At 45.6% G+C, this 12,829-nt stretch overlaps 1 protein-coding gene across 2 annotated transcripts in view; it reads right to left on the bottom strand.

The window, feature by feature from the left end:
• SLC5A6 (solute carrier family 5 member 6) overlaps positions 1–8,774 on the bottom strand; it is a 318,876-nt gene extending 310,102 nt beyond the window's left edge. The window contains exon 1 of one of the 2 annotated variants that reach the window (XM_085613195.1): positions 8,604–8,774. In XM_085613195.1, the coding sequence (XP_085469321.1) occupies positions 8,604–8,690 (87 nt within the window). In that variant the 5' untranslated portion in view covers positions 8,691–8,774. The remainder of the gene's footprint in view (positions 1–8,603) is intronic. The other variant, XM_085613191.1, reaches the window with a different exon arrangement.
• Between the last annotated feature and the right edge of the window lie 4,055 nt (positions 8,775–12,829).

Raw genomic sequence — 12,829 nt, 5'->3', positions numbered from 1 at the left:
TGCAGATCAGTGGGTTTATCTTTCCCTTTGTCCCAAAAATTGAAAAGCTGACATTGACCTTTCAATTGCATGGAAGTTGCAATTTTGTTCCGAAGGGGGTTAGATTTGGTTTTAGACCCAGATCTCCCTACAATCACTCGCCCAGAGCGTAGTTTTTTAGCCGTCATGAGACTGTATTAGAAGGGGAGTAAGAATCAATTAATAACAATTGTAGAATACGAAACCTAAGAATCCTAAAATACAATAAAATCTATAAAAGCAGTGTCACACAGATTTAATACCGGAGAACCAAGGGAGGGGGCCCAGCCCAGCCTTCTTCAGCCTCTGACGGCCTCAGACGGTCCCGCCCTTGTCCCGGGCTTCTCCCGGCGCGCTCCCGCGTTGCGGTGTCACAAGGGAGGGTTATAGCCGCGCTGAGGCGGGGGAGGAGCCAGCAGGGAGAGCGGGTCAGCTGCTGGTGATGCCGAGGGTCAGGCGCTCCTGGGACTTGAAGTCCTCGCCTGACCACGCTCGCAGCCCTGCCCACACCACCGCCACAGAGGCTCTATCTGAAGTAATACCTCGCAGTCACAGCGCACTTCCAGCAGCGCTAAGCAGAGAACCAGAGGCGAAGCGGGACCCGCGGAGCGGGTTCCGCGAGGAGTTGTTTAAAGGAAGAGCAGCTCCAGCGTGCTCGCAGTCCAAAGCTCCCTCTTCAGACCACACAGGTAACAGGTGAAAGAACCAACAGTGAAACTGACGCGCTGGTTTTAGCCGCGCTGAGGCGGGGGAGGAGCCAGCAGGGAGAGCGGGTCAGCTGCTGGTGATGCCGAGGGTCAGGCGCTCCTGGGACTTGAAGTCCTCGCCTGACCACGCTCGCAGCCCTGCCCACACCACCGCCACAGAGGCTCTATCTGAAGTAATACCTCGCAGTCACAGCGCACTTCCAGCAGCGCTAAGCAGAGAACCAGAGGCGAAGCGGGACCCGCGGAGCGGGTTCCGCGAGGAGTTGATTAAAGGAAGAGCAGCTCCAGCGTGCTCGCAGTCCAAAGCTCCCTCTTCAGACCACACAGGTAACAGGTAAAGTTGATGCTGAAATTTAGAAATAGATGACTATCATCCAGTGAAGACAAGAGTGCCTTCTCCTGTACTACATTGTTAGGCGCAAGCCTCGTAGCGAAGAGTAACCTCCATGAGAAATTCAATGCACGACGTCTGTCAAAAGTGAATAGTGTTTATCGGGCCAAGCAGTGAAAATTCACGGGCTTACTGTGTATAATCACTGTTGTTGGTCACAAATGCGTCATAAGAACTAACGATGTCTCAAAGATGTTAAAACGAACTGCCAATGCTTCCGTGTTAACAAAGAAGGCGTCATCAACCAGGGGGTGCAAAAGGGATTCACGCACTTCTTCTCTAGACCCAATCTGTTGTTGGTACGTGCCTCACAAATGGCTACACCCAAAAGACATTGGAAGGGAGATAATGTAGGTAATTGTTGGAGGTTTGTACCCTTCCTAATCATACAAAGATTTAAGTGGAAATAAAAGTTCATACGATGTCTTCGTTGGACAATAAATAATCTCCTTATTGTCATGTGCAAGCAAATTGCTGGTACAAAAGGAAAACAACAAAGAAAACAAACAGCCGACACGTGTTTCACCCGGTGGCTAGGCAGCTGTGGGCTTTTTCAAGGCTGAATTCATAAAATGCAAATGTTCAAGAAAAGCGGAAGCATGCCACAAGGTGCAACGTGTAAAGTGAGTGCAAAAAATGAATGGAAAAATATGTGGGTAGAACTATAATGGTCGAGCAGGAGAGAAAAATTTGAAAGTAAGGTAGGTACATAAAGGTGGGGGCAGAGAGGGAAAAACAGATAAAGAGAGATAAGAAAGATGAGATGGAGGAAGAAGGAAATTAAGAAAAGGAGAGAGTAGGAGAAAAATATAGGGCGGCAAAAAGGTACAATTAGGACAAAAAGAGACAATACTCGGGCCTAAATAGCACATCAGTTCAAACACATGGCAAAAGTTACATGTGTTCACTATTTCTATACAGTGTCGTTGCAGGAGAGAGACACGCATATGGTTATGGAGAAAGGCATTTTTCAGTATAACTCAGGCCTAATGACACATCAAGTTTAAATACATGGCAAGATAAAAGTATCTTCAGTCACTAATTCTATGTATCGTTTTTGCAAGGGAAAGACACCGTCAGAGTTAGGGGGCACGCACATACCAGTTATGGTGCATATTGGGTGACGTTTCAAATGTTAACTTATAAAGTTAGAGCATCAAGGTGCTATGTGGGGCACAGAATGCCCTGAGGTAATTACTCAGGACTAGGGAAAATTACAAGGTACTTAAGAAACATATAGGCAATAATCTGTGGATACTTCCAAACGCCACATGCACATTGGTTTAGTTAAGAGGAAAGGACAGTGTCTTACCAAGTTCTGTCAATTAACGTCAGGGAAACGTGCTAAAATTTAAAACGGGGGAATGTCAGCATAACATTTAGAAAGCCACAATGCAAGGCGCGATCCAGCAGGGGTTAAAAATATACACCGCAAGGTAGATGAGGCGTCTAAGGCGACCGGGGTCAGGAAAAAGACACAGGAGTCAAAAGGGCAAGTTTTAAGAAAAATGTGAAATAATCGCCAGTGGTAGCAGAAACTAAAGGAATTCGCCCGTAGTACTCGGTAATGGTAGCCGGAAAAGGGGAGAGTCCATCCCGAGGACGAATTACAAGAGAAACCCAACATGCAGGGTGATAAAAATAATATGTAAAATAAAGGGTGACCGGGGGATTAGGCAACTAATCTAATTTGTGCTTGGTCTTATTCTGAAAGATCAGAAAGCGTGAGGGGAGAAGCGCGCCCCTCCTGTGAAGAGCTTACAAAGGCAGCGTCGTGAGCGAAAACGGTGAGCGTTCCGCCGTGATGATAAAGGCCCCAACAAAGGCGGTGTTCCGCACTTACATATCAGGGCCAAGGTGTGCTCTGTTGCGGTCTGGGCGAGTCTCTGCGGTCCAGGAGGCAATTTACCGTGCTGTTTTAGGGGGCCGTGTATAAATAGCCTCTCCTAGACGTGAAAAGATGTGCACGGTCATCCTTCCAGGAAGGCTCAAAATAGTCATGAAAGAAATACCGCAAAAAAGCGTACCAGGGGAAACTACAATAAGAAAATGCAATCTATTTATCTCAACCCCTCTGTGGGGCTGGGGACAAAAACAAATAGGAAAAGATATTTATTATTTGGTTACTAGTACTGAGATAAAGGGGAGAAAAACAGAATATTTAAATACTGGCAAAAATCAGGGGACATGGAAAAGTTACTGTCCCAAAGTTTGCAATTGGGTAACAGTGTACCAAGGCATGGGCGGCCTTAGGCATGTGCAAGCTGTGCACCTGCACAGGGCCGCCAAACCCCAGGGACCGCCACGAGGAATCGGAATCCGACTCTTTCTTCCTGTAGTTCATTTGTTCCCCTGTGAAATGGATGCAAAAAAGAAAAACACTTTTGCTGGAAATGCCGTTTTGACATTTTTCTATTCCAAAGTGCAGCCACGGAAATAAAAGGTTCAACATATGAAAAAATCAATCAATAAAGCAAGACGGAAACTTCTTAAAGTGCCCAGATCGGTTTTATTCAAACCCCAAAAACAATAGCGTCACTTTACTCAGTTTGCCAGTGAAGCGCTGTTTTCCCCCGGTGGGGAAGTGCGCCAAACCTGGAGGTACTGCGATACCTGGTTGATGGGTGGATTGGAAAACAAAATGTGTACGGCGGCTTGGTGTTCACGAATGTGGTCTTTTTAAACCATACTGCTTACGTTTTGTAAGCATATAAGCAGTGGACATTGAAATGGGGCCTTTCAGGGCCCTGTAGTTTTCAGGCAGAAGCACTCACTGATTTCTGAATAGTGAGTGTAAAAGCGTTAAGTTCACCATGTTGTTCCTGCTTACATTTCACAAGCTTTATTTAATCTTTCATTCCCAATGAGTGTTTGCTTTTTCCAGGATGTTGTTACTTTTTCCTTTAGGGAGCATATTGCTCTTGCCAGTGCTTAATTTGAATTGAGTCGCATCCAGTTGTTTATAGCAGGTCAAATTGGATTGTAGTTGAAGGCAATGTGAATATCTGTCAGTGGGCCAGTATGGTGTTCAGTGAGGGAGCGGATGTAGCACTGGGGGCAGAGCTGCCGAATTTAGAACTGAGGAACCAGTTCAGCCTTCATGAGCAGTCCCCCAGACCACTCTCCTGAGGGAGCACATTCCCACGCTAGACCTTAGAAGACCCTGCAAATCCGGAAAAACCCAGGTGTCTTAACACCAGCAGGTGGACCCTAGCAATGGCGTGTGGGTTCACCTTGAAGCTTGCCCACCACAATCCATACTGAAGTTCACCTCCAGTCTTGCTGGCAGGCCTAAGAAGTAGCAGACCCTAGAGCAACAGTGAGGTCACAGGACCCCTGAGAAGAGCTGGCACTAGGGTGATGCAACCGGTGTGACCGCAACGGGTGCGGACTTTGAGTGGGGGCATTGTATATTATGGTTTTAAAAGCACTTGCTGCCTCCTTCCTGGCCTACAGCAATTTTCGGCAATAATAAAAATGTCAAGATAACGCCGGTGAATAAACGTCTTACTAGAGTGAGATCGGAGTTTTGTCTAGTGGGAGTTTTGACTCATGGAAAGATAGTGCAGAGGGTTAATGTGCCTGCTGTTAAGAACATGTACCATGCCCATCACAAAGTGCACATATTGTAAATAGGTTAGTGGGTTACTGCTTTTGACAGTAAGATCCTTTTGCTAGTTGCAGTTTATAAGTCAAAATCCTAACAAAGAACAGTGAGCTATTAGCTTTCATCTTAGAGCTGCATACAAACTGCAAGGTATAAACTAGAGCTTTATGTTTTTTCCTTAAGCATTTGATTATCCTAATGTTGCAAAAAGTGTTCATTTGGATAGAAATCAATAATGATTATTAAAGGAACCTCCAATCATGGTATTAAGTTTTAAATTCTGAGTGTGTGTTTCTCCAGATCAATCACTATTAAACTATACTGCCTACTAATATGGTTGTCATGTGACTCCTACACCTTGTAGTCCTTTGTCTGATGTAACATTTCCCATACAGTGATTTACACGCGTAAAATTGATTGTCTCTGTGTATATTGCTGACAACGGAAAATCCATGGCTCAGAAACAAATGGCTTGTTCTTCCACTTTTAAGCACATTTGGGACATTCTGTGATTAGAAACATATCCCACTTTGTGAATTTATTTTAATGTCAATAACTCATATTAATCGTTAAATAATCATGTGTATCCATTGGTTGAATTACATAACATAATAAGCTGTAAATGGTCAGTGAAATGTCAAACAAATACTAAAGATTGGGATGTTTTGCCCATCCTGGCCACACCTCTAACTCCGCCCACTGATCCAATCCTCAGGTTATTCCCGCCCTCTGATTCTCTGCCCACAGTTCCCCTACTTTTTTTCCCCCACTTCGACCACTGGATACAATACATATTTGTGGCGGCCCCTGGCAGGGATTTGGCGGCCTCCGGCTTCCACTAGCTTGCAAACACCCTGACCGTCACCCCCCCCCCCCTTCCCGCACCTGTGTTCCTCGTTCCTGATTCGCGCCTCCCCCGCAACAGTCGAGCGGCGTGCTCGCGGACGACACCATCTTGCTCGGTCTGTCTGGTCTTCTATTGTCCATTCGCGGCTCGGGACGAAGCCTTTTACTGCTGAGCTGGTGGCGTCCGCGAGATCTGAGAGCCTCCGCGTCCGGCCGAGCCCTGTCACAAGCTCTTATCGGCATGAGGGCCGCATACCGGACCACGTCCGTCTATCTGTCCACTCGGGACAGCGGTGACTGGATGCAGGTGAGACATCTGCCTTCCAGGCGGATGAAGCGGGCAACAGGCATGTGTGTCTCTGAATGCAGGGTTCCTTTACTCCCTGTATTTTTCTGGATGTGTCAGTGCTGTCTGTCATTTTGTCTTTCTTTTTGGGTCAGTAACGCTGCCTATTAGTGTTTCTATCTCTGCGCAGACTCAACCTCCTCAAACTGCTTCCTGCGTGCGGCGTGGCGTGTGTCATCAGTCTGCATTCTTTCTGGTGGTCGGACTCGGAACGTTACAACGCGTGTGGTGCCATCTAGCTGTCACACATTGCCAAACTGTGGTAAGAAGGTGTGTCTCAGTGAGTCTTACAATTTTTTAAATACAAAGAAAAAAACCATTTTAGGTGAAAAAGGGAAGAAAGGGAAGCATGATAGGTTTTCGGTAAACAGTAGGTAAACATGAGTAGTGCGTCACGTGCTGAGGTTGCGGAAATTCGTTTCTTTTGCAGTTTTCCTGGTGTGCTTGGGTGAAAATGAACCCTTATTTACTACATCGCTGCCCGCGTATCCAGAGGACACAGGTCCTGTCATGGCCCTGCGGCCGTGTGTGCCAGTCCCTCACATCGTGTGTCACAATGCCGCCCTCCTCCTCCTCCTCCTCCTCCTCCTCCTCCTCCTCCTCCTCCTCGTTATCGTTCTGAGACGAATTCAGAAGGGTAGAAGCAGCCGCAGGTACTGGTCATCTAACGCCTTTTCTGGACGTTTTATTAAAACACCTTCCTGAGCTCCACCCCGCCCAGGCCCCCTCTTCCGGGGCCCCCTACCTACGCTCCCTGTACAGGGCCACCATGAGCCTAGAGCCGCCCCTGACCAAGGGAGCTCAGAAAAAGAAAAGAACGGGCGAAAGAGTCCACTAGTATAATGATGTCAGATTAAGGAAGAGCGATCAAATGAATTAGTGAATTAAAAACTCAGTTGCATTTTAAAGGCAAGAGGTAAATTAACCCATACTCATCTGATATATCGTTAGATCCAGGTGCGGGGGGACGTATAGCATCCAAGACAAATCTGCAAAGACAGGTAGGTGAAAGAAAAGTAGAAAGCGGAAGGGGTAAAGGCGGTACAAAAACCTGGGCTTCGACTACCCCTAGGTGATAGCAATTGTAACAAATTGTTAGTCTAGGAGGATGTGAAGATAGTATTAAAGGAAGTCCCTAAGTAACCAGGGTTCTATTCACCAAGTGGTGCGTCTTGGCCTAAGGAGAAGATGTAGCATGCAGTGCTCAGAGCCAGGCGTGACATAAGACACAAGTCATTAAAGGCATAAGGAAAACATGTAACATGAATTCATGTATTCCACAAGATGATCAGTGGAGCCAGTAGTGCATTTCTGCATCTTTATTTAATCCTTCTTACACAGTATTCAATAAACTTCTTCAGGGCAAAAGTATACGTGGCGTCTGAGTTGTGGTGATCATAAATGGAGCAGCTGCAAGGGCCTCCTTGATAAGGGCTAGTGTGCTGCAGAATCTGTAAGGACGAGTGAAGAGCAGCTGTCGGCTCTGATGGATAGTGTCCACACTATCCATCAGAGCTGACGGCTGCTCTTCACTCGGTTTATGATCACCACAACTCAGACACCACATATTCTTTTGCCCTGAAGTCGTTCATTGCTATGAACGAAACGCGTTGGCTGACAATTTTCTACATTTGGATTTTCACAATAAAAGACTGTCTAAAGACAAATTCCAAAAGACTGTGATACTTACTGAAAACAACTTTCTTCACATATAAAAGGTGGTGCACCACTCCTCTCTTGGGCTCAGTATCTCTCTGCGTTGCAGTTAGCACCAAACAACGGCAGGTGCTGGAGTAGCCTGTGCACACCAAACCTAATTGACTATCGATCATCATACTAAGGGAACATAACAGCGGAAGTGCGGTCAGTGTGTCCGCCGTTGTCCGCCTCTGCAATCTGCTTAAGATATTGCTGGTGGACTTACGGTACCGCCGAAACTGCTAAATGATTTACGAGGACTCGTGCATGCACCAGCCCTTGTACAGAATCTCTGCCAACTCTTGGCAGGCGTATTTAGTAAAAATTCAGTTTTTAACGTAGTCATCCTGCATCTAGGTTGCCTTTCAGCCAGTCCTGTTTTTCAAGCCAGAGCACCAGCCATACTGACCCCTGTACGGAGGCACATTGAATTTTAAAACTACAAGTCCCAGCATGCTCGGCACTACCAGGTGAAAACAATTGCTTTTTTGTTTGTAGCGAACTCGACGTGAAGGTATAGGAGCATTTTACAAGAGAACCAGTTACATTACACAAGGACAAATTCGTTTTTGTAGATAAGGGGAGATTAAGTGGTCCCCTTGAGCCGACGCCAAGACTCGAACCTAGTATTAAGCCACATTCCCTCCCCCTTTTTGGGTTTCTTTGCAGTTTTAGGGTCAACCCCGTGACCCTAAAACGTGACTTTGAAGCTGCTGACAGATAAAATAATGTCACTCCACCCTTTTCCCGTAATATATACCGTCACAACCGGCTGGGTCCACAAGTGACTGTGCCTCATCGGTCTCCAGCAGCAGCGCTAGCTGCAGTCATTGGCGACCCCCGAATGTGAAGGTCGTCTCTTTTCCCCTAGCTATAGGAGCCTGCATGCCCAACATTGTGGGGCGCTGCGGTAGTGGGGAGGGCAGTCTTGGGGCTGCCAATGCGCTGGTAGATCACCACCCCTCTCCCCAGCCGCGCTCTGCTGGTTACCTTAGCGACGGGCGTCCGCAGGAGGGTCCACGCGCTCTTCCTCCCCGGCACCTCTAATGGTAGGCTGCATGGCATGGGCGCCGCCATTACTGTTGTACTCGGAGCCGCTGTCAACGCTACGCGCACGCGCACTGCAGCCAACCTGCCATCCGTGAAACTGTGTCCCCCCGTGAACCTGTCCTAACCGGAAATAGGTGTCAGGCGCGCGAGCTTCACCTTCGGAAGCATGGCAGCTTTCAGAATCAAGGTGCTAGCGCACTACGAGTGCGTGGCATTTAACGCTTTTAAGATTGCTATCTTCTTTAAAAAATAAATAAAAATACTGTTCGTTTTTTACGTTGTTTGTGTTTGGACCGGCAATTGACAATTAGCTGTCTGTCATCAGTCCTGCTACGTGACACTTGTCAGGGGTTAGACTAACGCATTCTGGGAATTTTCCCGAATTACGAGGTTCCAGACTAATTCAAATTAGCTGCTGTTGGATTTTTTTCATGATTGCTCTTATCTAAAACGATCTAGACCAGCAGTTCTCAACCTTTTGGCATCTGTCGACCCCTATTGGATTATTACTGGAATGTGTTAAGTAAATAACAGTCAACAAGCATAGAGGTTTCTTAGCTTAAATCCTTGGTCTCAAAACTCTTGGCATTGACAGGTACAACCGGCCGAGATCCAACACTCTTCAGAATACCCAACATAACATTCTACTGTGAACTGCTCACCTACATTCTATTAAGAGCTAACATCATTCCAACCTCACTGCATTCTATTATATGGACTAATGTAAACCTGCTTGTTTACTATGAAGCGTAGTGCAACACAACACATCTTACTCCCAAAAAAGAGTACAAACACAAAATAGACCAAGATATATAACTTAAGGTACATACATTATATCAGTTCCTGATACTACATACATACACATTCAAAGAAGAATTGTTCTCTCCCAGGAAAACATAGCCAAAGAAGCAAATTATGCTTTAGAATTCACAGGTACAACATAGTCATAAAACCATTTAGGTTTCACAGTTTCACAGTTACTCTACCCAACCCAGTAGTAACGGTTGCACCACTCTCCTCTTCTGTGTTTCCACTATTAGTAGAACTACTGGCATTTCCACCGTCTATAACTTCTAATCTTGGCTGATCCATTGGGGTTCTTGTGACATTTCCACCCAGGAACTCATCACTCTGACCGGCCGGCAAGTCGTCTATCCATTCATACTTCTCGCTAACTCCACCTGTATTTGGAGCAAGTTTAGGAGTAGATTCACTGACTATACCTTTGAACAATGCTAACCTTTTGGCATTCCAAACCTTCCCATCACTCAACAGGCCAGAGTTACACAGTATTTTGATTGCCTTCAAAGTTCCAGAATACATATTCTCCCCTTTGCACACAAGCCTGCCTTTTTCACTTTCACCAAATCTCACAATTTGAGGTTCCCTTTCTTTGCTCCGTGCAAATTATCATATCTTTGCTTGTATTTCTCCTGTCCGGACTTCATTCGCCCTCTAACTCTATTAGCAGACCAGCTGACTTTCTTGGTGTTACCTAACCACCCGATGTTGTCGTTAGTACGTGGAGACCACCCTCTCATCAACTCGAAAGTGCTATGATCTGTCGCTTCACAACAAGTTACTCATTATGTGCCTATAATTTTCCTTAATTCATCCTCCCAATCCATACCATTACTTTTGGCCAGTTCAATTATGCCATTTATCACTATGTTAAAGCCACAAAGTTTACGTTCAATTAAAAGGCTGTAGTTCTATGTGCTATCCCAGTTTTCTTCATGAAGGTGTTAATACCTCTGAAATAAACTGCCCCCCATTGTTACTAACTATGACCTTGGGTAAACCCTCACGTCCAAACACTTCTTCAATGCAATTTACTGCAGATAAGAAATCAGCTTTATTCACTACTTTGACTTCCTGCCACTTGTAAAAATGATCCACCAATACCATAATAAGTGTGGGCAACCCGGTTACATCCTGTACAGGACTGAACACATCAACTCCAATCCTTTGCCACGGAATGCGTGGCACCTCCACAGGATGCCAAGGTGGTTTAAAGGTCACCATTGCCTTGTCAGAATTGGTAGATTTGATACAATCCCTCACAGGCCCTCAATTTCTTTATCAGTGCCTGACCACCAATAAGATTGCTTACCCCTGCTCTTAGTCTTCACTATTCCCAAGTGACCCTCATGACATAAGTTAATAACTCTCTCTCTCACACCTCTGGGAGGAATGAGTCTCCACCTCTCAGTAGAAATACTTCCTCTACAGACAATTCATCCTTCACTTCCTAAAACAGTATCAATCACCGTACCAAAAGACCTTTGCCAGGCGACGTCTCCCTACTGTGCTTCAGGGCTAACACCAATACCTCATCCTGAGAAAGAGAAGTGGACCACACATCTGGTTCAATGCTTTGCAATTCCTCAACAAACACCATTGCAACAAGACAATCGCTCCAATCATACTTGGAATCCTCGCTTATAGGTAGTGGTAACCTGCTAAAAAAATTTAGATATTTTGTTCTGGGCCCCAGGAACGTAATGTACCTCATGCACATAATCTAAAAGTTGCATAGACATCCTAGTTATCTTAGGGGGATACGTTACTAAAGCCCTGTGAAGTGAGGACATTCATAAGTGGCTCGTGGTTTCTCCTTACCACCACCTTAGTATCCCAAACGAATTGTCAAATGTTTAAGTCCTCAAACACATCCTAGTGTCTCCCTTTCGGTAACGGAATTGTGGCATTTCCCAGGAGGCAAATGTCACAACTTTCTCTGTACCACCATCGTGTAGCTGGGATAGGACAGCACCTAAGCCCTTCCCCCTCGCATCAGTGGTGATATAACTCTTACAACTAGGATCAAACCCCTGGAGCGCAGGGGCAGTGCAGATATCTTTCTTAACACACTTAAAGCTTTTCGTACACGCTTCCAGTTACAAAAATTTGACTCCTGTCTTCAGCAATTGTCTAATGTGAAACATTTTGTTCGAGAAGTTAGTTGAACACGAATTTTGAGTAAAACTCTGCCAATCCTTGGAAAGATCGTACTTTATCCTTGTTCTGGGGCGTATGAGCCTTCTTTCTCACACCCACCAGCTTAATTTTCGGGTTAATTCCTTCGTAACAAATCTTGTGTCCCAGGTAAATTACCGGGCTTTTGATAAAAACCTGCACTTGGATTCCTCGGCTGTGAACTCATACTCATACTGTTCCAATGTTCTCAGGACCCCACACAATTCCGAATCATGTTCCCTTTTTATCTTTCCCCATAATCAAGAAGTCATCCTGGGAAAAAATGACTCTCTTTCTGTCCTGGGACAATTTATACATGAGGCATTGGAACATGGCTGCAGCCAAGGCTAACCCAAATGGTACCCGTATGAACTGAAAACAGCCTATGGGTGTAATGAACGACATAAGATGTTTACTTCTGTGGTGAAGCAGCACCTGGTGATAGGTTTGATGTCAGGAAAATGGTGGAAAACCATCTCATACCCTTAGTCCTCTACCTTTGATTTGGTCAACAGGAGAAAGATGTGGGACTATATGACCATGATTAGGACTGAACCAGGTTTAATTGGGCTTCCTCAAAGAATGCACTGGGACACCAACATCAATGTTAGATTTGGAGATGATGGGGAAATTACAGAAACCATCAGGTCACACTTAGGGTTAAGACAGGGGTGTGTCTTGACCCCTCTTCTGTTCCTCATCTATATCTATGACTTCGAACCCTACTTGGCTAGGATAGGGAAGGATCTTCTTCGAATTAATGCAAGGGCCCTGCCCATGCTGGTATATGCAGACAATGCCGTGCCAATGACAAGGACTGCAAATGGTCTCCAGCATCTTTTAGATGGATTTCATAATTTTATGGGGGCCTCGATCTTAAAACAAACCTACACAAATCTTATATAATGAGCTTAGGCCCTTGATGTGTAAAAACTAGGACTTTCTTTTTTGTTGGTGGGGGGGGGGGGCAGCAATTGATAGAGTGTAGTGTTTTAATTATCTGGGGCTTTATTTTAATCAAAACCTAACCTGGCAGAGCCTACTTCAATCCAGGGCCACTCTTACTCAAAGAGCTGTGAAGGCGGTGGTCTCATTTGTGTGAAGGCTGGGCCACAAATTGATCAAAGAACTGACAGAGATTTATCTCAGTGAATGTGTTTCTGTGGTGACTTAGGGAGCAGAGGTCT

This window comes from Triturus cristatus, chromosome 6 (genome assembly GCF_964204655.1).
Source record: "Triturus cristatus chromosome 6, aTriCri1.1, whole genome shotgun sequence".
NCBI lineage: Eukaryota > Metazoa > Chordata > Amphibia > Caudata > Salamandridae > Triturus > Triturus cristatus.
Note: the sequence above shows the minus strand (reverse complement) of the source record. Positions and strands in the feature narration are given on the sequence as shown.